The 27636-nt window shown below is 41.5% G+C and overlaps 1 protein-coding gene across 5 annotated transcripts in view; it reads right to left on the bottom strand.

The window, feature by feature from the left end:
* Positions 1-27636, bottom strand: part of FGF13 (fibroblast growth factor 13) — a 277313-nt gene that overhangs the window by 120900 nt on the left and 128777 nt on the right. Inside the window, exon 1 of one of the 5 annotated variants that reach the window (XM_074834741.1) lies at positions 26958-27094. The exons of the other annotated variants lie outside the window; for them this stretch is intronic. Coding sequence (XP_074690842.1) covers positions 26958-26988 — 31 coding nt within the window. The 5' untranslated portion in view covers positions 26989-27094. Of the gene's footprint in view, positions 1-26957; positions 27095-27636 lie in introns of those variants that run through there. 5 annotated transcript variants of the gene reach the window in all.

Here is a 27636-nt window from a genome sequence, read left to right on the forward strand (position 1 = left end):
ATTACAATAATAAAAACTTACTGTCAACAAACCAGTAGGAAAAAAATTCCTTTTTCCTATAAGCCTTACTGAGAGAGAGGAAAGTGATCTTTAGGATGACTGCCGGCACCAGGATGTTTTTCAAGATAAATTCAAGCATGTTTATTTTATATAAACACACTAGCTAAACACTCTGCTGGTTTGTGTCTTTCTTTTATGTCCAACTGCATTTCAGTCCCATCTAGAATTGCCAGAAACTATAACATCAACCCTGTCCATAGGCTTTGGCTCGGGTTCCAACTGAATAATCTTTGATATAATTCAGAGTTCAATAAAGCTCTAGGGAAGTATCTTTTCTTCCCCCCTGGTTTTACATAGAGAGGCTTCAGCTCTAAAGGCTGTAGCAACCATAGTGTAAATATGTATCAATATCCAAGTGAATGAAATCCTCATGTTCCTGTTAGACTGCTGTTCTTGTATGTATGACACAATTTAACACAAAAATTTTATACTTCCATGGATCCATTCCCTCCTTGAATGATCTTTCAGGTCATTACCTGAAACATGAATTTACTTCCTCCTCTTTCAGTTCCCTTACTTTCCTTAGTCTGGTTAGCTTTCCATGCTGTGAACCCGAGGATACTTACACCTGCAATAAATTAAGTTTTTCTGGCATTTTGGAAGGACTAAAGTCATAGCTCTCCACTAGATCTTCAAGCCATGAAGAACATTAGAGTACCTCTTATACCTCACATCCACAAAATTAAGAAAATCCCCTCTCTCTTTGGCACAAGGGAGCAAACTGCAAAAAAAAAAAATCATTCCCCCAGTACAATTCTTTTTTGAAAAATACAAGCAGCAGCACATGCCTCACCACTGTAGCCTGTGAGGCTGTGCTGTGAAACACAATGGCGATGCTCACTGAGCACCTCCTTCATCCTCTGCCTCCTCCACCCACAAAAAGGAAATAAAGGTCACAAGTGAAGTTACCCAGGCCCCTGAGGCTGTTTAAAGTTATGTAGGAAACGTTTTTTTCCTTTTAGGGAAAACATTAGGACATCAAGTTGCTTTCAGCTCCTTACAGAAACAAATCTAAAAAACCTCTCCAAAATAACTTGCTTCAAGTGATTGCCTGAAGGACAGGGAACGGTTAGGAAAATGGGGTATTTTTCTGTAATAACATTTTCCCAGTTGAAGCAGCTGATGAAAAGCTCTCGGGTATACATGCAATAATAATTCTCTTTGCTTCTTTTCGTCATTGCTTTGTTTTCTCCCTGATTTATTCCAGTTGAAGGTGTGATTTTTGTTAGCCACCTGAAAACATAACTACCTCAGGGGACAAAAATACTTACAAGCTAATTAAAAAAATAAAAAATATATTCTGGGTTTGAGATACACTCAAAACCTCTTAATGGCAACACAGCCTATCCATACCATTTCCCTACCCAGCTTTGTCAAAATCTCAATGAAGTGTTCTTACCAAACAGCCCTGGCACTTTCATGTCACACAGAAACCTTTCAGTTTGCATCTATGTGCTTGCAACTTTGAAGGCTGGTTGACTCTGACTTGCAGCTTTCACAGTGAAGATCACAGGAAACACAAGCAGTCAAATTCTCTAATTTTTATTCACAACAAGCCATTTCTGGAGTCCGTCCTCTTGCTCTGCTACTTTCTCCCCAGTACATCCCCAAAAACCAGACACCACACTAGAAATACACCAGCTCATTCAAAGTTAAAAAACAAACCAGCAAAAATACCTTGTGGAAGACACAACTTTTACCTTGAGTTTCTTTAGATGATATTTCAAAATGAAAACTCTGCTCAAAATGAACTCTTGCTAGATCTGGAGGCAGCTGCTGGACGGGGTCTGTGATGGATGACAGCCTGCCAGCGACACGGCGGCACAATGCGTTCACTCCTCTTACTGGGAAGCAGCGCCTGGTCTTTTGTTCTCAAACCAATGCTATAAATCTCCTCTATGGCAACTATTCCTCTGTGCTTATTTTTGAACTGATATTAAAAGGACAGTTTTATGGCGTGCATTAATAGAGCATAAATTTTGAGATAGGCAATAGTTGTCTCTAAGAGCTCAGATACTTACAGTCTTGGGGAAGCAAATTCCTTATCCAATAGAGGACTTTTACCACTTGAACTAATGATTTTTCAAACTGCTGATCTAAATTAGATTGCAGTTGGTTATTAGGAGTTGAGGCTTTTGGAATTCAACAGTATATGGTCTAACAGCTCTTTTCTGTGTCTGGTGGGAGAGGGAGGATAAACTCTTATTTATGGCATAAATGTTTGACCACTGATGTCCAAGTAATAATTCTTATGGTAAAGCCAACAACACAGTTCCTGTTGTGATTGCCATGTAAGGCAGAGATTCCCAAACACTTACACAGGCAGCAGCAGCCCAGACCTCAGCATCTATCCAGCCCCTGGGGAAGGGTAATCAAATATTGGTTTTGTTTATTGTATTGGGTTTTGTTACCCCAGCAGCAGCCACAGCCAACCAAGCTAGCTTGAATCTCATCCAAACAGCCCCAAACTGCTGCAGTCACAGCAGAGGCTGCAGCATAAGCACCCCCAAAGATTTCTGCCAAATCCTGAACTTACTTGGGGACCTAATTCCTAGATGAAAATGAAGCAGGGAGCAGAAGTCCTCTCTGCAAAAGTCTGCAGGAGGAGCTGGAATGCCACAGTCCTGCTCCCAGGGCTTGGTCAAGCAGGTGCAAAGCAAAATGTCCAATCTGACTCAGGTGTGGCACCTTCCCCCTCAATAAAGCAGCAACAAACTCCACTTAAATCTGTTCCAGTTCATCTACAGGTGGATTTCTCCTCTCCAAGACAGTGCTCCTCCCTGCTTTAGATGGATTGGTGGTAGCTATTGCACAGTCCCTTCCAATATACTCAATAAAATTCTTATTGGAGAACCAGGAGCAAAGTGAGACAAAATGATGCAGTTAAAATCTGCTTTAGGCAAAACATTTAATTCTGAATGAATTCTTAATGTTTGCACAACCCTGCCTTCACCCCCCAAATCAAAGAATTTCACCGATGATTTTAGATAGTGTTTTTACTTTCTTATTTGAAACTACTTTCATTGTGAAATATCTTCATTTTTAAAATAAGCAACAATTGTCTTGGAATTAAATTTGAAAGCCTGCAGCCCTTTTGACCATGTTTTTTTCAATATGCATAGGAATTTCTAAACTTTCTGATCTGCTGAAAAATTTTGATATATGCTCTCTTTGGGTCAACAACACAGGATAATTTTTTCAGATCTTCAAAAAATATTTGCAGAGAACACTCCTTCTTGGCCTAAAAGAGTAATTGGATTAACTGCTAGCAGTAATAGGCTGTTATCCTCTAAAAAGACTAGCCAAGATAAGGCTGCATTTAGATCCTTGTGCATAACAAAGACAATGACATTCAACATCAAAAAATTGTTGATAAATTCTGCTAAGAATGCATCTCCTCTTTCCCCTGAGGAAAGGGCACTAACATTTCTGCACATAGTCTTATTTCCTAGCTATTCTGGGCCCCCATCTACCACCAAAACAGCCTTTGATTAACTCTAATCTGGCCACTACTCAGTGATGCAGCTGCCTATAACCATGATCTTACTGCGCCCACATGCAAGAGCATGGTTTGGGAGAACTGTAGTTTCCTCTCCAGATGCTGCTAGGCAGTGCTGTCAGCTTTCTGCAGCTGAGCTGTGATAAAGAGAAGATCCACGCTCCTGCTCATCAAGGGCTAAGTAACATCCACAATTTACTCTCCATTGTGCAGACCCACTGCCTTTCCCTTCCCAGACACCGGGATCTGCGGTTTTGCTATGCAAGACGTCTGCCCACTCTTATTTAACTCTGCAGCTCAGTTCACCGCTTTGCTGTGCTTGCCATTGAATGAATAAATATTGCTTCCCTGCCTACTCTGAGTGGCTTTCTGCTCTTCCCATCTGCTAAAATAAACGCAAGCTGGCTGCTTTCCAAACAGGTGGGTTGCTCCATGCACCACAGCAGACAAGATAGTAATTTACAGTGTACTATTCATTTTTCTGGAGTGTGCATATCAAGAGCAACAGGCACACAGACAGCGTACAGCAGAGCTGTGAGCACACCAGAGTGTTATCAGGGACACTTCATGGAGAAGTAGGAGCTGGCTCAAGGGAGGCAGGTCCTGCTTGGCCAGCTTCAGAAGATAACCCATTCAAATTGTACAGCCACCAAAAGATATTGCATCTTTGGATCAAGTTCTGTCTGCCATGTAATGCACCAGCATGCAGTTTGTGGATCTTTCTGCTCCAAAGATGCGAGGAAGGGAGCCTTGTGGATGACAGGAGGAGATGGAAGGCAACCCTGGATGGAAACTAGAGCTTGCTCATCACATTCCCCACTCACCCCTACCTACCACAAAACCCACTCTGACCAACCCAATGCAGAGAATATCTCAGAGTCACACAGTATACTACAGCAAATTTATGTTTCCCTCCATTGAGAAAGTTTGGGAGAAAAAGCAAGGAATGTCGCTGTTTCTAAGAGAATATCATTGCAGTGTGCTGAAAATCAGGCAAGCAGAGGAGGAGATGGCAAGAGAACTGCTAGAAAGGTCTAGGGATGAGTGGGAAGCTTAGATTTGAGAGAGCTTTAGAGAGCTGTATTTCATTACTTATGAAATGTTAGAATGCTCTTGTACAACGTAACTTTAATAAGAATTTAATTATTAATCTAGCCCTGTTTGGAGATAGGAGAATAGTTTCAAATGACACAAGAAGTCAAGAGAAGTGGCAATGCCTGTAGCTTTTTTTCCCCTATTTATAGAGCACTTATTGACAACAGCAGGGCTACAAAAGGAGACACAAACTTCCCTAGTGTTGGGGGAAAAATAAAAACAACAACACGAAGAAAGAACTAATAGACATCAGAATCATCTTGGAAGAGCAAAACAAGGAATAGTAGCCTGCAAAAGGCAACAAAATCATCAAATAAAAGACTGCATCGTTCCTGGAAATCTGAAAGAAGGATCAGCCATATCTCTTGGGAACAGGAGATGAGGAACAGTACAGTAGTCTAAGACTGTTTCACAGACTTTCCACTCCTGCAGCTCTTGGGCATTTTGCTTGGAAGAAGGGAACAAGAACAGAAGCACCATTCACAAAAGGACAGGTGACACCTCTCAATTATTTGCCTCATTTACTGGGGATTAACAAAAGAAAGAAGGCAAGAAATGGAGTTTTTTAAAATTCAGACTCATTACAGAAAGAGCTGTTCTGAGAAATGGCCTCAAAGGAAATCATTCAAAGCAAAGCATGGAAAACTAATCAGCAGGAGCAAAAAACCTCCGTGTGTCATGGAGAGGTGCTCAGCGTGTTCCCATGGCCCTGGGAAGCAGCAGACCCCCATACACTGCTCTGCTTTGGCAGCGCTGCCCAAAGGGGCGAGTGGCTCTGACCAGAGCTGTGCACATAGCCGCCGGATGAACAGCAGAAAAATCCTTTCAGAAAAGAAAAAAAAAAAAAAAAAATAACCTGAAATTAACATTCCTCTTCATTTTAAGGGTGGAAGTTACTTTCAACGGGTTAAAGATTAAGCTTCTACAAAATGGGTCTCTGTACATACAAACACACATGTACACAAAACATTTCATTTTTAAAACAGTCAAATGAAAGGCTGCAACATTTTCTCATATTCTTTTATTGGACTAAAGCTTTAGTTACATTCATCTCCACCCACAAGTGATTTCTGCAACCCCCAAAATTTTTCCAGCAAGTTCCATCACCCTGAAAAACACTATTTAGTCTCAGTGGAGTTATTTACAGGACCAAGAGAAACCTCTGCCTACACTGTCATTTCTGTTCACCAGTGCATTACCCACTGCAGAACCCACTGCCGGAACAGCTTCCCCTAGCCAGCAACTCTCGAACACCCACATTGCCAACACTGTGACTGAAAAATGCACCTTAAATGATTTGACAACTAGCCAGCCTTGCCCCTTCCCTGTCCCCTGTCTGGCCTGTGAAGTGTTAAATCATTATATCCACTTGAACAGCATATCGATTGAGAACGATGTGCACCAATGCTCACAATACCGCATTTCACCCCCCTCTTCCTGAAATAAAAGGACCACATTTCAAAAGCCTTCACTTGACACAGGTTTAGCAATTGTACTTGAAAATATTTTTTCCCCTCTCTACACTTATCTAAATCCCTTCAGACATGACGTAAATCCATGTGCAATTATGCTATTGCCATTATACTGTGTAGCTACAAGGCACTTGCTGCATATACACAGAGGGGTTTCTCTTTTCACTGTTAATCAATTTAATCAGCACTGAGCCAAATTAGCAGAAGATTAAACTACCTGTTTTCCTGTTACTGTCCGCCTTAATGATCATGCTTGTAGAGTCCGGCTACATGTTCTGTATATTGAGATCATTCTCTAACTATCCAACAACTTTCTTTTGTACAGTACTGTGGTACTTCCACATAGTAGGCAGCACATCCGCTATATACAAGCAGCCTAACAGCATCAGAATTAGAACGATTTTTGTAAATCATGGCTTTAAATGTTATCTTATAATTTAACGTTTAAAGTGGTATCTTTCAATTCATTGAGACAGTTGCCAGACCATATGAAAGACAAGGCAAGAGAGGTGATCAGCACTGGGTCAGACAGCAGGAAGGATTTCACTACCTTGCTGTGAACAGCGAATGTGCAGTGACTTGGCTAATAACACTGACCTGAGAGATCAGGGAGCACACGAGGAGGACTTTCACTGCCCATTTATTCCAGCTTGAACAGACAGAAGTTCACAGCAGAAATTGGAACTAAATTCAGCTCAGCAAGCATGAAACTACCAGCTCCTCCCTCTCCAAGTGGACTCTGCAGGGAGATGTCTTGGCAGCCCTCTTCTTCTGCCAGCCCTGAGGGTGGGCAGTGGATGAACAGGACCTTCTTGGGTCCCCAAAATGGAGAAGCCAACCTACTCCCCATACGCACAGCCTGATGGTAGTACCGAGACAGGCTGTGTAAGCACAACATCATAAGATTTTCTTGTTCCTCCCACTGTTTTAGGCAGCCTTCACTCAGACAGGAGCACTGATGCCACACAGCCACTCAATTTGCTGAGCAGGTGTGTAAGCAGTGAGGGAAGATAAACCAAGAAAGCTGTCACTGGCGGAGCTTAGAGTATGTTCACAATGATGTCTTTGTGCCCCCAGGTGCATCGAGATGGCTGTGCACACAACCTGGAACACAAAAGTGACGGCACTCCAGAATAAAGCCTGATCCAAAAGGAATTTCACAGAATCACAGAATCATTCAGGTTGGAAAAGACCCATGGGATCATTGAGTCCAACCATCAGCCCTACTCTATGAAGTTCTCCCCTACACCATATCCCCCAACATCTCATCCAAACAACCCTTAAACACATCCAGGGATGGTGACTCCACCCCCTCCCTGGGCAGCCTATTCCACTGTCTGACCACTCTTTCTGTGAAAATTTTTTTCCTAATGTCCAGTCTAAACCTCCCCTGTTGCAGTTTAAAGCCATTCCCTCTTGTTCTGTCACTAATCACCTGTGAGAAGTGACCAGCACCAACCTCTCTACAATGTCCTTTCAGGTAGTTGTAGAGAGTGATGAGGTCTCCCCTCAGCCTTCTCTTCCTCAGACTAAACAGTCCCAGCTCCTTCAGTCGCTCCTCACAGGATTTATTCTCCAGGCCCTTCAACAGCTTTTTTAATTTTTTAATTTCAATACTATGTGTTTGCATACTAGCAAAAAAGAGTTAAAAATCCAAGAGGTACTGCACTTAAGCCAAACTGTAAATAACTCAGATGAGCAACTCTGCTTAGCAGATCGCTGGTCCGCTCAAAACAGTCCGGCCAAGGCCAACGTATCTTGCAGTTGTTCATGACTGAGTGACATGTTGTCACCAATGGGAAGGGCACAGTGACAAGGTCATAGAAAAGAAACAAATTTTAAATCTTTTACAAACCAACACACATTTCCACACAACTTAGCATGAAATTCAGATGTTGCTACAGGTGATCTCCCTGCCCGGGTGGCTGTCGCTCCCCGAGCTTGCACAGCTACCATCCACCACCAGCTGCGGGAAACAGCTCTGCAGCAGGAACTTCTACAATGCACATAAACATGCACTCATAAATGCTCAAGATGGAATTAACTTTTCCAGAAATCAAAAGGCAAAATGATCAAATAAGGCTGTTCTGTTAAAGCAGAAATAACAGTGGAGTTTATTGCCCTTATATATTTGTTTACACTACATTGGGTAATATGCTCACATTGGTGTTCAGCACTGTAAATGACATAAAAATAACCCAAGGCAGCAAGCACAGCAGAGCTCTAAGAAAAAAAAAAAAAAAAAAAAAAAAATAAAATCACATTTCACATTCCAGTGCATGAAGTGAATACTGCAGTCTTCTAGCTTATAACTGTGTATCAAAGTTAGCAAAGACAAATGTCTTAGACAAAAGATACTGTTTCAATACTGAGCTATAAATTAGCTTCTCATGTTTAGGATGTCCTAAGTTTATTTTAGTAGAAGAAAAAGCCACTCTTTTCAAACTAAGTAAGGACATTGCGTACTGCATATTGAAATTGGGGAGCTGCCTCTGGGGATCCCACAATCACTTTTTGTACGGCTTTGAAACCATCCATATCAGAGACAAGTAACTATTTTACATCTTTATTGTATTTATGGCTACTGGGCCTTTACATAGCTCAGAATAGATTAATTTTTTTTTTTTTAATTTAAAAATTAAAAAAACCAAGAATAAATAAAATTTATTCTGGAAGTTGGTTCAAAAACTTTAAAACATGGAAAGGACTTTTTGTTGCTGTAAACGTCTGGAACTTGTGGATTTGTACCAGCGCCAGTTAAACGGAAAAAAATCAAGAAAAGCTTCAGAGCAATTTGTAGTAGCTGAACATTTGGTCCATACAACTGTCAAAACAAGTACTCAAGTATGTAGGTCCTGCAGACGCTCATTACTGAGCATTGTGCTACTTTGGACAGTTCAATTTTGCAAACCGTGTGCTCAGCGGTATTTTCACAGTTCCTAATCACCAGCGGTAGGAGTGGAGTCTTTCTATTGCTCCTTGCCCTGTATGCCACATAAGCACTTACAATATTTTAAATATTAGCCCCCATAACTCCACTTGCATCTTAAGTGACTGCTGGAGAACACAAAATAAATTTGTAATGGGTTTTCACAGAATTCATTTAAGAAATGAGGTCTTTGCAGGTTGCAAACAAATCTACCTTTCCTTTTACCTTTCAGTCTACTGACCTGTAACTTCCATGTTACCAACGTACTCTGCTCCAGAACTAAAGTCCTAAAGAGATTTTTGCAAAACTTTATGAGCATTTTAGCCCGCCTTTAACTATTCATTTCACACCAGATACACAATTGACACAGGCTAATGTGCTCACTGTTGCATGCACCAGCTTGCCACCACACTAAGGAGAAGGGGATAAAGGCTGCAGATAACAGACATGCTATCCCACCCCTGCAAGCCCCGGTCTGCAACAGGTCCTACCTCTCACTGCCTCAGTCTTTTGGGATCATCAAACCCACATGAAGCCCTCTCTGGAAGGAAGAAGACAGTGACTTTGAGCTGCTTCTCCGTGTCCTGAGCTGTCATGCAGATGTGGGATTGAGGCTGTCCTGGGTGCCTGTGGATCTCCAGACTGCTAAACACAACGATCAGAGATGACTCATTGTCACTCTCACATACATTAAATGGTTCTGTCAATTTTCTGACTGGAATTATTGCTGTAATTGTTGTGTCTCACAGCTGAGGAGCTGACACTAGGGCTGACTCAACCACCAGCGAGCTCCCGCAGCCATGCTGGGTCAGGCTGCTCGAGATGCTGGGGCTCAGACCTTGCCCTTACCCATCAGAAGTCATTCTCTCCCACCAGGTAAGACAACAAAAGAGAGCTTCCCTTGGCCATATCTGACAGATCTGCGCTGAAGTTTCTCTCCAGGAATGCTTTGCATATCATATATTAATAGAGTCTGACTAACAGCTTTAGCTTCACATCATGTCTAGACAAAGTGTCCCGCTGTGGGCAGTTGCCTGGAAGGGCACTTGAAATAGCTGTGGGTGAACAAAACAGAAACTCTGTGGAGAGCTGACACATTGTATGTTCACTGCCTCTCATTTATTTATTATCAGAAAAGTGAAAATAATGGCAACTGGCTGAAGTTTTAGTCAGAAAGAGGCCAAAGCCCCAATGTTAATTCCTTTCAGTAGATGCCCATCACTTAACCACCTAGAACAAAGGAAATAGCCAGAAGACAAGAAGTAACTAAAAGTTCCTCAGAAGCTTTTTGAGGGTAAAAATGTAAACAGGCACAAGTTGTATAAACAAGGTGTTTAACCAAGCGCTCTCCAGTGCTGAATTGCTCTCCTGAGCCAGCTCTCTCCTGGGCCCAGGTCTACTCAGCGATGTCCAGCTACACCCTGGCTGCACTCTGACAATACAGCTTTTACCCAAGCATTAACCAAAACTCCTTAGCACCACATACTCCATGCTGGAAAGGGACTGGCAGAACACAATTGCAAAATCACAGTAAACTGATGCTGGAAACAAAGAACGGATGGTAAAATACTGATAGCCCACCAGAGAGTCTCTACCACTACTCAGCAACCACAGGAGTTTGCATGCCCTTGCCACATTTCTTGTTAGGTGAACACTGCATCTAGATATAAAATTGCATCACTGCTTTCCTTCATTTAAATGATCTGTTTAAATTGAACGCGTTTAACTCCCTTTCAGTGCCTTTTATTATCCTCTAACATGCTGTGGCACAATTACAGCTTTAAATATTTACTTGACATTATCTTGCATCTGGCAAATGTATTCTGATTCTCCCAAGTAAGTCCCATGCAGGATTAAGTTATCCACTGGTCTTTGTGCAGTTGTGATGGATCCCATTTATTTTACCACTGCAATTCTCTCAGATTCAAGACTGCAAAGTCTAAGGAGTTTTCCAATGATTATGTTTTGACAGATGAGATTGGCGGAAATCAGACTAATTTCTAAGTTTCTATAGAAGTTAAGTCTTTTTTTCCTCCACTAGGATTTCTCAGTTTCTACGCTATTCAAACCCATATAAAGCCTGGCTATTATTCTGTTAGTGCTGTCAATTTGCATGCATCTGCTCAGTTTGTTCTCTTTCTTATTGTTAATTAACTATTTCATACTGCAAATTCCCATTTTTAAGATAAGGTGCTGTTGTCACAATAGTCCTGTAAGTGAATCATTATAACTACAATGCATTCATAAATAACACATTACAAGACTTAAAATAAATACTTTTTTACAGCTGTTGCAACCCAATTGGCCCACATGTAACAGAAATTGTGCACCCATTAAATTAAATTGAATAAAAAAATTAATTTTCAAAGCTTTAGTTCTCTGAAAAAGTTATTGCCTCTAATTCTTATTGGTCAATGTTATTTTATTTTTGATCTGAAAATAGAAATTAGAATATCAAAATAAATAAAAATTACGACCTCTGGGTAAAGAACTGGAGTAATGAACAGCAACCAAATTCCAGTGAAGGCTTGGCAACCTCAGCAGTGGGAAGGAGAGAGGAAGGAAAAGAGGGAGGAGAAAAGCAAGCACAAATATCTGCTAGTGAACCTGTGGCAGGATAACAGAATTCTCAGACAAATCTTCAGTAAAACTTTCCAGAGTCAACTTCTCCATGAATTTCTTCATGGGGGTTCACAGGCTGTTTCCTGGGGACCTGGTTAGTGTTTCAGAGATCTAAGCAGCAACTCATAAACCTGCCCAGGAGCTCCAGGAAACTAGAGCCAGCTGTACTCCTGGCAGCTCCTTCTAAAGTCCACCCCAGCTCTTCATCTTTTGCTGTGACCCCTGCAAACCCAGCGTGGGCAGAGCCAGTGCCTGGGGAGAAGCAATACAGCCCTGACCACATCATCTCCTCCCCAAAGGCAAGGTGAGGTAGGAAGAAAGGGACCACAAGAGAGGTTTTCTCCCTCTTCCGCACAGGGCAAGGGCAGAGGGTCTGCATGGATCTGTGTCCATAATCTCATGAGTTGGGAGAGAGGGTGAGAGGCTGGTAGGATGACACATACAATTTATCCTCACTGCTGGCAGCAACACACCCACTGGAAGCTAACAACCTACAGGGCCTCAAAAGCAATGGGACACATCTTCAGGATGAGAATTAAAAAGCAAGGTCCTGACCACCAATGACCTCCACATCATTTTAGAACAGGGAGGGCAAAATACCAAGTGTGGTTCATCACTAAGTGCATCTCCACATTCCTCCCTCCTGGAAGAGATGGCAAATGCAACTGTGCTTTGATTTGATGCCACCAAGCCTTCTACAATTAGTTCATGTGTGCTGTCAAATAACCCTCTGATAATGGAGGGCTCTGTGCAGACCCCTGGGTACATCCAAACAGGCTGGACTGACGTTTGCAAAGACTACAAGTGCCCATTGTTGTGTTGTTCTCTCTGCCTTTACACAGATTTCCATGCCCATAAATAACACACCTCCTTCTGGTAATCACCCCCCATCCTGCTGAGGGCATGTACCTAATGAGCAACAGTAACAAAATCCTACCTCACTGTAAGCCTCGGTTGGGTTTTCACAGCCCCATGAGAGGCAACAGGACTTTAATTTGATCTCAAATCCCATGTGTAAGTTAAGAAAATCTATCTGCTAACTGATTACAACCACAAAAAAAGGCCAGAACAGTTGGGAACTGGGTGTCCTATGGTGCCAGACCGACCAGCATGAAGAGTCCGCTCCTACCTCCCCATCGCAGGTATGCCACTGTGGGAATCACCTTGTCGTAGCCCCAACAGCACATGCAGCTGGCAGGCTCTGCTCCGTGCACATTCCTACAGCACTGATTAGTTTGGGGTTTTTTTTGTATTTGTTTGCCACGAAGAAACTCAGCCAACAAGAAAACGGGGAGGGGGAGTTGCGCAAGAACAATTTTGTCTGTTTCTACAAAAGTAAAAATTCAAAAGGACACTTTTCCCCCCCCAAGTTGAATTAATTAGACAAGTCCACATTTTTTGGCTGACCCAACTTTATGTTTAGTAAAACACTTTGTAAAATGCCTCCCTGATTTCTCCTGAATGGCCTTTAAAACACTGGCAGTTCAGTCTGCTTAGTCAGCTCTACACGCAGAAAGCTATTAAAACCTGAGTCTTAATAACTAATCTCTCATAGCCACTCATGCCTGTCCCACAGAGCAGCAACATGACACATAAGAGCTGTTCCCAGCACTGGCTGCTGCATGGACAACATTTAAATTTCCTTCATACCTAAGCCAACAAGATTTTAATTTTATTTTTGGCTCACTCTTTATCACAGGGCTAATAAATCCTAGCCAGATAAGGCTCCTGCAGGCTATCCAAGGCTAAATCACCTAAGCGCACACCTTCAGCTCACAGTGTTTTGCTGTTGGTGATTCTGGCATATGGAGAGTTTAGATGAAAATGAGCAAATACTGGGTAAAAACTATTCCAGAAAAAGCTGAATATTTATGCCTTGTACACAGAATCCTGACTGGCAAGTGAATGCTTTAGGTAGAGATAAAAGGAGTGACAGAAGAATAACTTTTATTTATGCAGTCTACATTTAATGAATGCATCAACATTTGCAGATGATTAGGGCTAACCTAAGTGCTTTGTTGTTCCTGTTGCAATTCTGAAGGGTTTGGACTTTATTTATTCTTTTTCTTCTTTTTTTCCTCCCCCCATAGTTGCATCTAAATATAATTTTGGCTTTGCAAAGGCCTATTTCCATTTATAGAATCCAGATGACAGGCTGGGGACGATATTTTCCTAGCTGAGGCATCTGCCTCCTTGACAGAGGGAGAGATAATCACGTTGGGTGAAACAGGCTCGGCGTCTGTGACAAGCTTAAGATGTCAGAAATGAGAGCATTGCGTCTTGTCCCTCTGGATATTTTTTTCTTGAGAAATTTAGCCACATCTCATGTGAAACGCAGCCAGCTTGCAGTGCTGCTCTGCCGCCAGCGACAGAGGGGGAGGAGGGAGGGAGGCAGGGGACCGTTTCGCTTCTGAAGCTGCCACAGTTTCTATTTAATTGCTTGCTTATTTATTTAATTATGGCAGCAACAAGAACTTCTGGTCAAGCTGCCAGCATGCTTTCCTTGAAACAATTTGCTGCTCTGAAATTACTTTTGCTGAACAATCCTCCTTCCTTCCTGGATCTCCACCAGGAGTGGCCAAAGCACAGAGCAGCCCCATCTTCTTCTGCATCCCCATCAAGAAGCATCAAGATGTCACAGCTGACTGGAGCCACCTTGCTCCAAGGCAGCAGAGGCAGCAGGCCCAGCGCACAAAGGGTCTGCAAGGGGACTGAGTCTGGAGGAGCATCTCCAGGTGGATTGAATCCTTAGATCCGAACAAATGCCTCCATGGCACATGTCACTGCCTACTGGATCAGCACTAACCTACAGCACTTCCCCCCCTCCACACTGATTAAGTCCTGCTTTTTAAATTATAGATCAAATGCTCTGCAGTCACAGATCAAATTATGCTGATCAAATTAGTCAGCTCAAGGTGCTACTTTTCTTTTGAGATGGGCCATTTGATGCAGTAAAATGCCACCAAATGAACCTTTCTGAAAGCAGATTCCTCTTCACTCTCACAACTAACTTTTTCTTGCCAGATGCTGATGTAAATGCTCACAAATCATGGAAGATTCCAGACAGAGGTGCCACCTTCAGTGGTATACACAAGAACAAGGAGGCTTTTTGAATTCAAGAATAACATTAAGCCATAAGTGATTGCTCGATGCAGATGACTGTTAGTATAAATATTTTAATGAATGTTCACCAGGGGATTTTTTTCTAAGGAAGGAAGGAAGGATGTTTTCCTTGAATTGGTTTTTAAGCTACTGTCTTGTAACAACTTACACTATACCATGAAGAAGCTCCCTCAGCCTGTCCTAACAGGAGTGCAAGTAGCACTCTTCATAAAGTTTGGAGCTAATGAGACTAAGAAAATGCATTTTTTTTTTTTTTTGCAACATTATTTCCTAAGAAACTCAGAAATGGGCCTTGACTCAGAACAAATCAAAAAGTGTCATGGAAAGTAATCCTGCTGAAACTATAAAATGTTCCTTGACTCCAACATTTCCATTCCCTTCGCAGCAAAAATATCAAAAGCAAGAAATGTCAATACATAAAAGATATATAAGGTGATACTAACAGTTTCTGCAAGAGACACACATACTCTTTGACAAATATAAGCTCTAGTCCAATACAGTTACTCAAAGACTGTACAGTAACCAACTAACAGACAAAAGTGTTCCTTTTAGAACACATCAGGCAACTTGCAAACAGTGCCACAGACAGCAGACGGCTATTATTTGACCAGCTATAATCTATTTACTTTCCTACAAGGTTGTATTTATTGTGTAAATGCTACCACAGCAGATTAAATTCCATCTGAATTGACTGAAGCCAAGGTAACAGCCCCCCACTCCACCTTCACCCACTGCCTGGCTACCCATTTCCCACTCTCTGGTAGTCACATCCCTGCAGAAACCCAGGAGAACCAAGGTGACAGCAGAGAAAAACAGAAGTGGCAGCAGCAGATTTTGGAGAAGAGCAAGATGACACAGAAAAGCAGCTTCTTTTTGCCAGAGCTACCTAAATAATGCAAAACTCTAGACTCCTCACCAGTCCTTCCCTACTATAGTCACAACTGTTTCCCCTGAAGGAGTCCTCCTCCCTACTCCTGCTTTATTTTGGTACCAACTTTTTTGTCCTTTACTATGGATCCTGTAACATAACAGACTCTCACAACATTTGCCTTGTTCTGACACTTAACTAGCAGCTTCTGCAGAAAGAGCAGACTGCTGTACTGCCTACCACAGAGATTTCTATAAACAATATATTTTAATCTCCTCGGGTTTTCAGTGCAATATTTTAGAGGTTAATTTGAGCTCTGCACATTACTAGTGGTCTATATTCACCAACTTAATTACAACCTTATTAACTCATTATGGCTAAAGGAAAAGGTCCAAAAACTACCCTTGGAAGCACACATTCAATTCCTACTCCAGTCCTCCTCTTTCAGTCCAAGCGGATTTAAGTCCAAAGCTCTACAGTAGTGAAGATGAAGATGTGAAATATGTTTGAAAAATGTGCCAATCATTTTTCACGCTCTCTTCATCATTCAGCAAAGAATGACAGCAGAGCAATCTAGTAAGAGGCCTTTACAGCTTCTAGTCCTTCTCCATGATATACATTTGTAAGATCTGCTGTGTTGTCTTCTACCTTGTCCATTTGGCTTAGACCAGTAAATACACTCACTGTAAAGGGTGAATTACGCACAGTGCACAATCGATGGGGGGACCTTTGCTGTGAAACACTGAGGCACCAACACAGCCAAGTACTAAAACACGAAGACTTTTCCTGCAAAAGGTACATGCATAGTCATAAAGATACTTACATATACAATTTTTTTTTAGATAGATAGGTATCTCTTAACACTATAGTTACTTAACAAAGGAAAACATCATGACTACGAATATGGTCAGATCTTCTAGCCTTCTTTAAAGACAATGCAAACATGGTGGATTAATCTTGGTTCTAACATGCAGTTGTAGTGTAGGCACAACAGCTTATGAATAAAAGAGGGGTGGCTGTGCTTGCTTTTTACTTGAAAGAGGTTATTATTTGAATCTTGAGACTTTCAGCCAGCAACAACCACCACCAAATGTTCACAGACCTGTACAAGCAAACGCACACATAAACGTGAAGCAGTTCGTGTTTGACAAGTTGCATTAGAAAAGATTTCAAATGTGTCCTTGCCCTGTCACTAATGTCAGGGAAAGAATGCTGGAGTGACCAACGTAAGGACAGTGTAAAAATTATGTTGGTACACATATCCTACTGGATTTTATATTTTGCTTTGTACTTTTAACAGCTGAAACTGTAGAATACCACCAGCCCTTTTTAAATTTATAAAAAGACTCCAAAAGAGGGAAGCTTCATGTATAAACTCTTGTGGTAGGATAGCTTCTCATTTGCAATATACTCAATAAAATCAATTCAAAACCATTCAGTACAGATCAGCACATAGTAGAAAGCTGTATTTAAGATTATCTTGATTGACAAGTGGGAAACACTCTTCAAGAAAAGCTGAAAAATAATAAAGGAAAGAAAATCAGCAGAAGAGGCAAAATGATCAGACACCAAGGGCAGACAAACTGCAAAGACAAACTTTCCAGTTTATACACAGTGTATCTAAGTGGCTGTGTGACTGCTCAGGTTTCCATATATTACATGACAATAGGATGTCCAGGAAGACCTACAGAGATGCCACAGTCCCATGGAAACAATCCCTTGTACTATATAGGGACTTATCCCCAAACTACAGTGTAGTTTTTTATATCGATTTCTTCTGTTATTATCACAGTTAAAATGTTTGGCCCCACAAAATTAAAATATGAACACAGCAAAACCAAAACCAGCCAACAGTAACCCTATATCCATCCTCTAGACAAATCTAAATGAAAACCAATTTTGATGAAGTTAAACTTTTTTCCTTTCAAATCATTCCAACATGCATTGCTGGTTATTCTAACCATGACAGGTCGCCTAATTTACATTAAGTGCCATTTTAAACCAACCTCCCACTCCTGAGATAGCCACATTCACAGATGACATGTGCAGTTAGGAAATTTTCTTGGTCTTGTTCTCAGCTATTTTTAGGTTACACAGGGAACATCTCCTCAGGGAATTGCTTTCAACTGGTTACCAAAGGAGGGCCCAACCTTCACCCTCCCCACATACAGGTGCACACTGCCAGAAGGCAGGAGGGTGGTACATGAGGACAGGAGTTCTGCCTACACTTCGTCTCTCCGCTTTCCCTCCCAGAAGTGCTATTCTCCCCAACAACCCTATCAATAAATGCTCTCACATTACTCTGAAGGGAATGGAAGAAAAGCAACCTTCCAAATCATGCTAGATTTTAGGGTGCAAGGACTTTTTTTTTCTGAGACAGGCAGGCAGAACAAATATGTATTGTGTAAGCACAATGGAGTGCAAAGGCTTGCTGCAAGTCAGGGAGCAGAGATGCATACAGAGGTACCGACGGGGAGTCTAGTGAAAGGTGACAAAACATTAGAGCAGAAGCGGTGGAGTGTTGATTTGAAATGTTTTAGTGGTGTACTCTTACAAGAGCTCTGCATGCACTTACTGGACAGAACAGTCCTAAAAGATGATTCAACACCTGTTTTGCTCTTCAAACATACCACAGCCAGTCCCTCCTCCCATCCCACTACATTCCCTCTGTCTAGTGATGCGGGAAGGGAGTTGATGGCTATGCCAAAACCTTGTGACTCCCTGGTGGGTCCCAGGGCTCATGAGATTTAGCATGTACCATTCACCCTCCTCATTGCAAGGCAATGAAACCAACACACAGTCTGGGAGGGAAGCTGTGATCAGGTCTAAATTATCAGAATTCTGTGGATGTGGTATGGACCACAGAACATAGTTAGGGAGGATGTTTCTCTCTTACTGTACTCAGATCTACTCCTTGTTATCTGCCAACAATTTCACGATTAAAACAGAGATCACGAAAATATTAATAAAGCATAACTAGCTTGCCCATTTCCCAACCAGAAACAGATTGATAATCTGTTTCCCAAGTATATTTGCATGCTGGTTTTTGCATAGTTTGACCACACAGGTGAATGGCAAGTTTTAATAACTATCAACATGTTTCAGCATGCAACTCAACCCATGGTATAGCTCAGACGTTAAGATCTGTGCTGGGGACTCATTCCCTGGATGTCATGAAAACCCTGCAAGGCAATTACAGGAGCAAATAAATTATTAAGAGAAAGGAGTGACAGCTCTGTGAATTGATGCAGATCCTGGTGTGAATCTAGGTTGTTACTGACAGAAAGTTATTGTTCAGTAGGTGATTGGTAATGCAAAAGAAATGAGAGTTTGGTCCCGTTTTGAATAACCCCCCCACCAGCCACAGAAGGAATGAGCAACTCGAGTTAGCTTCATCAGGGTTTTGGTGGCTGTTCATTCCTTCAGTCTGCTTCAGACAAACAACCAAGCCCAGCTACCTCTGCTCTTACTCTGTCTCAGAAGTTGGCCTTCCAGCACCCATCCTCTCAGCTGCTTTGATGCCAGATGCAGAGTCTCCTCCCCCACCCCTGAGGTGCACTGTCACCACCATCTTCCCATCTCCAGCCCCACTCCATGGGCTGCACCCCTGGAAACAGCCTGGCAGCAAGCAAGGTAGAACAAGCCTTGCACCCACGTGCTCCTTCCTTAATTTGGTTTTCGGTTCTCTCACACACAGGTAAATTAAAGCTTGCAAACTTCTACTGCTGTCCTTGGCACTCTTGACATCTATGTATTTTTTTTGTTGTGTTTTCTCCTTTCACTCTTTTTCTCTGCATCTGACACAGGACTTGTCAGAAAGGACATAAGTGGGAGAAAGTACTTGACAGAAGATGAATTAAAACATTCAAAGAAAACTACTTCTACAGAAAAGCAAAGTTTCCAGTCCAAGATTCCTCCTCTTCTCGAAGTATATATTTTTTTTCTAATTGAAGTCCTTCCAAGAAAACAGACACTAGCCACAAAGCATGTACTTAGCTGCACACCTAGGGTGTTGCAGAGCAGAACAAGAGACAGAGAGAGGGAAAATATTTTTGAACCGCTGTGAATCTATGTCAGCTCCCTGCAAAATCACTAGAAACCTTTCCATCTAATATAAGAGGCCTGGCCTGTGCTCCCAGAGCGCAAACCAACCTGTGTCCTTCTGATCTGTTGAAATACCTGTTTCTTTCACCAGGGTAATTTGTTGCCACTCCAGGACTGCTACTTCTCCCTCCTCCTCCTACGTGTTATCAAATAAGACAGCTCATGTAAGGGCAGATATCATAGTCTGTCAAGATGTAAAGAGGTTGTTATGAAAACTTATGTTACAGTGATCAACTGTTCTCTCTGGCCCTACAAGAGATTGCTTCATATGCAGCAACAATATCAGCTGGTGCATCAGGGGGGAAAATATCTTTGCTAACATTCAAGGGTGGAAAGGATGGAATAACCCAGGAAGGCTCTTTGGGTTGAGATGTTCAATGCTCCTGGAGTTAATGAGAAGCTTGTGTTACAGTCTATATCTAAAGTTGAACCTTTAATACAACATATCAGCTAACAAGCGTGAGACCAAAGACCTTGAGATTAAAAGAGAAATTTGCATCTTTCCTTCTTAAAATATTAATAACATGGTTGAACTTACAAACCTGACTTAGCCTGAATACTCTTGAGATGTCACATTTATACCAGAGCCCCAAACAGAAAGTATAGTTCCAATTAAAAATTTGTATGTAGAAGTTCATGTATATACATTGGTATGCATATATCCACACATACCTCAATCTCTGCACTAATCTTGTACATCTTTCTGCTGCTGTGTCACCTACTCTATCACCTTCACATGCTCTGTTTCAAAACATGTACAATTTTTCACATTTCCTATCCTCCTCTTCCAGAAGTGGAAGAGCTCTCTCAAATATAATTTCAGCTAGCAACAATCCCAGTATCACTGGTGCTGCCCTGAAAGTCAGTAGATAGAAATCTGAATGGGATTTCCCAGCTTCTATAGCATTCCCTGCCATAAGATCATTAAACTGCAGGCTCAGAGTTACACAGTTTAAATCATGTCCTTTTGCAAAAATTCCAAACAGTTGAATTGTGATTCATTATCTGTCATTCTCAGTCAATATATCATGTCTAGCAAATATTGATTTATGTGTAAGATTACAGACTTTGCAGTTGTATTTTCCAACAAAGCTATTCAATAATAGCAATGATAACCAAGAACTGATAAGCAATTTTCAGTAGACACAAATTAATCTTTGCTAATTTGAACCTAAACGACTCTAAAGTTTCATGACTCATTTCCACATGCAAAATTGCAGGTGTTGATTTGGGTTTTTTGTTGCATTACTCTTCTTTTCTCCCCACATCTTGTCCTTTGATTATTAACTTCTTTGATGGTTTCTCATGCTTCCATTTTACGTGATTTATGTATTTGGTAGAAATGCAGATTGCCCTTCTCCATCTCTGCATGTATCTTTTAGTTTTGATTCTCTTGCAAAGTACTTTCTCATCTGTTAAAGTCTTCCAATACATCCTCCTGTGTGACATCTGCAAATCCAAACCCGACATCCTACTTTGCAAAACAATTTCAGAATGACTGTCCAAAGCAGTCAGGCAGTACCTCACATGCCCTCACCCAAAGGAACAGTCTTCCCACCAGCTGCTCTGCATGTGCCTTGCCTCAGAGGTTTCTTTTCACAGCCTTTATTATAATCTCAGCTCTCACATGGACTGTGATACCAATGTACCAGCTACCACCATGTAAAACTGTATTTTTAGTCATCTGGGTAAGACATGGTTTTGCGTAAGTGAATTTGTGACTTGGTATGAAGTGGCTCTGTTTGTACTCTGCAACTGCAGGGTGGATTTCTGCTTTCCTTGGAGCTCAGTGCTGCAAGATCATCTGCTGCAGCACTGCCTTGGTTTCCCCACTAAGACTTGTGGACTGATTTGAGGAGACTGCTTGGCAGTAAATTAAATTGCCTGTTTGGGTTTTGTTTGTTTGTTTTTGTTTTAAACATTGTGATGATTTTCTACTAACCTTCTCAGTTTTGAGCCTCTGATATTCATTATGATCTCATTTCAAATTAGGGATCCTACATGCCCTCCAAAATCACATCTGATTCAGAAGTATTAAAGCTCTGTTAATGTTTGAAAAGGTGGTTCTTCAACTGTTTTTTTTTAATTGATGCTTTTAAACACTTCAGTCACTTCAGCAGTGATTCTGTTCTTTAAATCTCAATGTATAGTCAGATAATGGCTTGGTTTTCCCACTAACCATAGGTTGTTCGACAATTCTAATGCCTCAAGGTCAGTACTATTTACAAAAATACCTTTTGCTCACTGTCATTCTCAGGATCTTCATTCAGCTTCACAAAGGGGGTTACCAGGCACCCTCCACTTAACCTCCACAATTTTGCAGTCTGCACTGCATTCTCAGAATTACTACTGCATTTTGTCATTTGTTATCTTTTCTCCTATTTCCCTATTGCAGATTATTACATTCTGTTTCTAGTATCACATAGTACTTTTAATAACAGCCAGTGAAAACTCTGTGCCATTGCATGTAATCAAGAGAACACTACTCTAGGTAAGCCAGAAATTAAATAATCAAGAAAGGACAGTTCTCTATATGACTCTTCACACCACAATTAAACAAAACCAAAAAACCACGCTAAACTAAACATTTAAAAAAAAAAAAAAAGGGGGGCAATTAAGAGCTTCCAGTGTTGAATGGTTACAGATTTTACCTTGACTGGGCAAAAGATAAACCCTGTGCTAGCTGACACTTTATCAACTAAAAATAAGGCTGTTGTGATGGAAGGCGACTATCCTAACCTTGCACCATACCGCGCCAAGATAAAAACCATCCACATAAAGCCTCTGCTTTGGTAAGTCGCCATGTGTGCAGGAAAAACGTGGTTTTTTCCCTTAAGGGCAGACTGGCTTCAGCCTGGCAGCCCTGAGCTGTTACCACGCGCATGCTCCTGATGCCCAGAGGACGGATAGGATACCTGACCTGACCATGGGCAGGGCTGTCTTTGTTCAGAAGCTGTAGCTCACTGCCATTAAAATTAAAAGAGAGACACTGTTGATCTGAAACGGCCACCCACAGTTATATGCATAGAGCCAGCACCCTCACCCTTGGGATTGTTAGATTCACACCTATCTGTTGCTACTTGTTTGTTTTATTAATAGAAAGGAATCACACACAGTGATCACACACAGGCAAATTTAAATTCAAATTCTGCTATTTCATGTCATTGTACAATATGGCAGGCTGTTGTTTGATTTGGTTTCAAGTAAGGCAGGCTAACAAACTTCCTTCCAAGCCATTAATTCAGAAATGTAATAAGGCTAACACAACTGCACTGACTCATTAAAGCAATTTGATGTAAGCTGCACTCATTAGAGCAGCTACCATCTATATTGCTATGACTGCAGCCTTGTTTTCAGACACCATCAGAGATGACCTGCTGTGCCAAATGCCTCTTCTGTCTCAGGAAAACTTCAGAGAAATGGCAAAATGGAAAACCTTGATTTGCTCAGGCCTTAAAATCCATTCGAACACAAGAATATTATAACATTCTTCATCCAGGAAAAGGTTATTTCACTAGATGAGAAGGGAAATTCTACAATACAGTCAGTACTGTGAAGATAGTCATGCAGGACATAAGTTTACAGATAAAACTGATAAACTCCCTCCTATATTTGGTAGAAAAGATGGTTTAAGAGTACAACAAACAAAATATAGAAAAGACAAATTATGAGTGTGCCACAGTGGAAATAATAACAACCAACCTGTGACCTTGGTGTGCAGCCCAGGCTATCTGTCAGTATAAAAACCAGCTGAGAGCTGGAGAGAGGGCTGTTGCCCACAGGTAGGGAGAAAAATCTTTCTTTGCTTAATAAAATAAAAAGGACACCAAGAGAAGGTACAAAGACAATCAAGGCGGCATTTAGCCTTTAAGCAGGGACCTTTACAGGTGTTACAGTCATCAAGTTTGGATTAAGCACGGTCCTTGAACTAGATCAACCCATTTCAGTAGCTGGAGGTGAAGCACGAAGTCCTTGAGCAAGACTAATTCTGAGTCTTCCATCAGAGAAATTAAATAGCTTAACACAAAGCAACTTGTATTCTCTTACCATACTTAAAAAAAAAAAAAAGGTGCTAAGTTATTCACCTAACAAAAGGGAAGGAGAAGCACAGAAGACTTTTGACCCTCTATCACCTAGTGAAATCAACTGCCTAAAAAGGAAAAAAAAAAAACAACCTATGTGCATATCTGCTGTTTCATAAACAAAAACTCGTTTGTTGAAACTCAGGTTCACACTCAACATTTAATAATGTTGTAACTGTGCTGACAACATTGCAAGCTTGCAGCAGGCTAGTGCACTCACTACATACCTCCCTGTAAATTAACTCAGTTCACATTAGATGAAAAAGTTTGTTAAACAGATTGTATTAATGTCTTTATTTTAATTTCAAGCCACTACATCTCATGTAACTAAGTCACCAATGCTGGAAGAAGTGCCTGGCATGCGCTCAGAGGAATTTGGGACTAGAACCAGAACCTTTCTGCCCCCAAAACACATGCCTCTCACTTGAACTAAAGGAAACTCACTTTAGCCTAAAGTGACAACATATCCTATATCCTCCCTGTCAGCTGGCCAAACTCTGTCTTTTACTAAAAGGCCGTACCTCAGGCTCATCTTTGCTTTCCTTCACTACCCAAGATAGATCCTTCCACGTATTTATACAAAGTGATTGGGTTTCAAAGGGGCTGCTCACATAACTAAGGAGGATTTCACCCAGTATCTTTATTTCTGAAAACATTTCTAAAGTTCTTTCTCATTTCTTATTTAGAAGGCCTCCTGAGTAACCTGATAAATAATTAATAACTCTTTCTTATTTTGCTACCATAATGTGAATAGTCAATATGTTCCTAAGTACTATATTACAAAAGAATAAAGTGATGCAGTGGGGTTTTAGAGACTATTTACACACTTCCACAGAGCCACCTGCATAGGAGTTCTGAGTGGCTCACATCCCTTTTACCATCATCACACTGAGAAATTCTTTAAAGTGTCACATCCCCTTTGCAAAGGATCCCGAAACACTTATTCTAATGCTGTCAGATATTTTGTGAAACCTTTCGTTCTTCTTTGTTGCCATGCATCCCCTAGTTGTGTTTTGCTAGCCCTGCCTCCCTGTGCTGCTGCACACAGAAGATGGACCCTGCCTCCTCCCACTCCGTCATAGGCCAAAGCCATGAGCTTTTCTGTGACAGCAGATGGTGGAAGACTACCGTATCTTTGCTCCTCCCAACCACTTCTATTAGAACATTATCTTTATAATCTTGATGCCTACTGTTGTAACAATAGGAACAGGTTTAATAAAATTCAGATAAATTGTCCCAAAAGAGCCTTTGAGATGGAAAGATGGCATTTCATGTAGAAATGGTGGTACTGTTTCAGAACGAGGGTCAGCCCAGCCCAGTGCTCCAGCACCAGCTGCAGGCTGACACCTGGGAAGAGGTACCAGCAGCCTTGTACCACACCGCCCTTTGATATATCCCTGCCACCAGCTATTTCCAGCTGGGGGACGCCTGGGTAACTCCCAGTGGATCCATCTTCCAAGTGCTTCGAATAGTCTGAGCCCAAATTCTCTGTAACAGGCACATAAACACATGTGACTGACAATTATTCAACACTTTCCAAGTTCATAATCTCTCCTCATTCACTGTGACTTCTCTGGCTCTTGGAGGTTTTCTGCAGCTTTTCTCCCCCATCAATCCTTTTCCCAGCACATGCCAGTCCGAAGGTTTTTTCGACTTACCACACTTTGAACAAGTTTTCTAATGCTTTGGGGTCTCCAGGTGAACATCAGAAGGAACCAAGGTGGCAGCTACAGCAGGAAACAGTGCAAGGCAATTCTCAACCAGAAAAACCCTCAGCTACTTTTGAGAGCTTTCTATCCTTGAGCTCAGCACAGACAGCACTACAGGTCAAAAGGAGCAAAGGCCCCAAAGCTTCACAAGCATCTCCAGATAACACTCTCAAAATTACTCCTTACAATTAAGCTGCATTGTCTGGGAGACTACCAAATGTCTGCTGTAGTACTGCACCAGACACAACTTCACAGCACCAGATACAAGCTCTGAAACAATGTGGCTTATGTTCTTTAAAAAAAAAAAACCCATGGCCAATTTAAAGGGACAATTGCTTCTTCCCACCTTCCTCTCTGCATTTTTAACACTCTTAACTTCAATACCATCACCACTTGCCATAGCATTTAGAAAGTATCAACATAATTAGGCTAAAATTCACGATGGTGAAGAACTGGTAGCAGTTAGGATGTTTTTATAAAAATAGGTTAGAGACAAGTAAATCAGTCTCCAAACTACCTTACAGAAAAGCATTCAATTCCTGACTCTAGGAGGAATTTTCCCCGCCTACACCTTCCCTGAGGGTGAAGGAGACTTGGAAAAATGGAACAGAGTGTTCAAAACACCAGCAGACCATGTGCAATACAACCACACCTTCAAAATCATCCGCAGGCCACAAGCCTGTGTGTTAAAAGCTAGGATCTATTTAAATATTGTCACTGTAAGGTGGATATATCTTCATTTTGTCCAAAAGACACTTAAAACAACACGGCAACATTATGTTTCTAGCTGTAGGAATGTAGTTCAATCTGCCTTTCTTTTCAGTGAGATTGAAGAAATTAGCGTTGCTCTGAATCAAATGTTAGGGATGGAGTGCCATTAGACTCATAAGAGGTTGATTACAGTGTTACATTCATTAGAATGGTACGGAAACACATTTTGTTTGAACCAAGGCTTCTCTTCAACAGATAAGTACTAAAACCAAAAGAATAAACCTATTTATGGTATGTTTAAAAGGTAAAATAAAAGCCTGTAATTATCAGGTTTTTAGTGGTCTCTGTATCAAGTTACTGTTTCAAAGCAATAGACCTGCTAAAGGATTTAGAGAAGGAATGTCTTAATGTTACAGCACACCATTATGGGGCTCAAAGAAAAAGGCTGAGGTGACCCCAGAGCAAGAACTGGTGCTAGCACATCGTTTGTGGTAGTTAGGCATAAGGAAATAACTGGGGTGGCAGGAAGAGACACAGGCAGAGCCCTGCAGGCACAAGCCAAAGGAAAACAGGACCAAGGAGGACAAGCAAACAGTCTGGCAGAACAGCCAAATCACCCTGCTCTCATGGGGTTTAACTCCCCAGTGTAGAAAGAGGAGAAGAAAAGGCACCACATGTCCTACCTTGCCCCATGGACTTCCACCTTTTCTCCATTTAATCCTCCCGGGCAGACTCACTCCGTGGGAAAAAAACATTACCCAAGACCAACTTGCAGTCGAAATCACATGTCCATCTCACTTTAACAAAAATAAACACTCAGGAATGCGTTCAAGCAGCAACTGGAAAATTTCAAAGTAAGAAAACCCAACAAATGTTAATACATTTAAGTCAGGCAAGCCCAATTCTCATGCTCTCATGTCCTGTAAATGTCTGGGCACCAGCATGTGTTACAGGGTGCAGGACTGCACCCTCCAACGGTGTGTGTGAGCTCAGGAGGTGCAGATGGGGGAGGAACCCCAGCAGGGTATGATGGAGAACTGCCCGGGCTGCGTTAGCTCCCTGTAGGAATACAAGGATACAAACCTCCTCCTGGGAATTAGCATTTACGTTTTGTTTGTGGGGGTTTTTTCAGTCTGCTCTAGGCAACACATTTGTAGTTCACTGGACACAGACTTCCTAATAATCTTTATTGTTCCTGGTAATTTTTAATGCGTTGATGTAAGGTGATTTCACTTCCTTCCCTCTTAAAAAGAATTTATAAAAAATATCTGTACAGGAGTAAAAGCCTCATAAACAGAGGAGCCACATGCCCATGATTAGAATTAAAGGAGCCATCTGTTTCTTTACAGTCATGCACATCTC

The sequence above is a fragment of the Strix aluco genome, chromosome 10 (genome assembly GCF_031877795.1).
Source record: "Strix aluco isolate bStrAlu1 chromosome 10, bStrAlu1.hap1, whole genome shotgun sequence".
In the NCBI taxonomy this organism is placed as follows: Eukaryota; Metazoa; Chordata; class Aves; order Strigiformes; family Strigidae; genus Strix; species Strix aluco.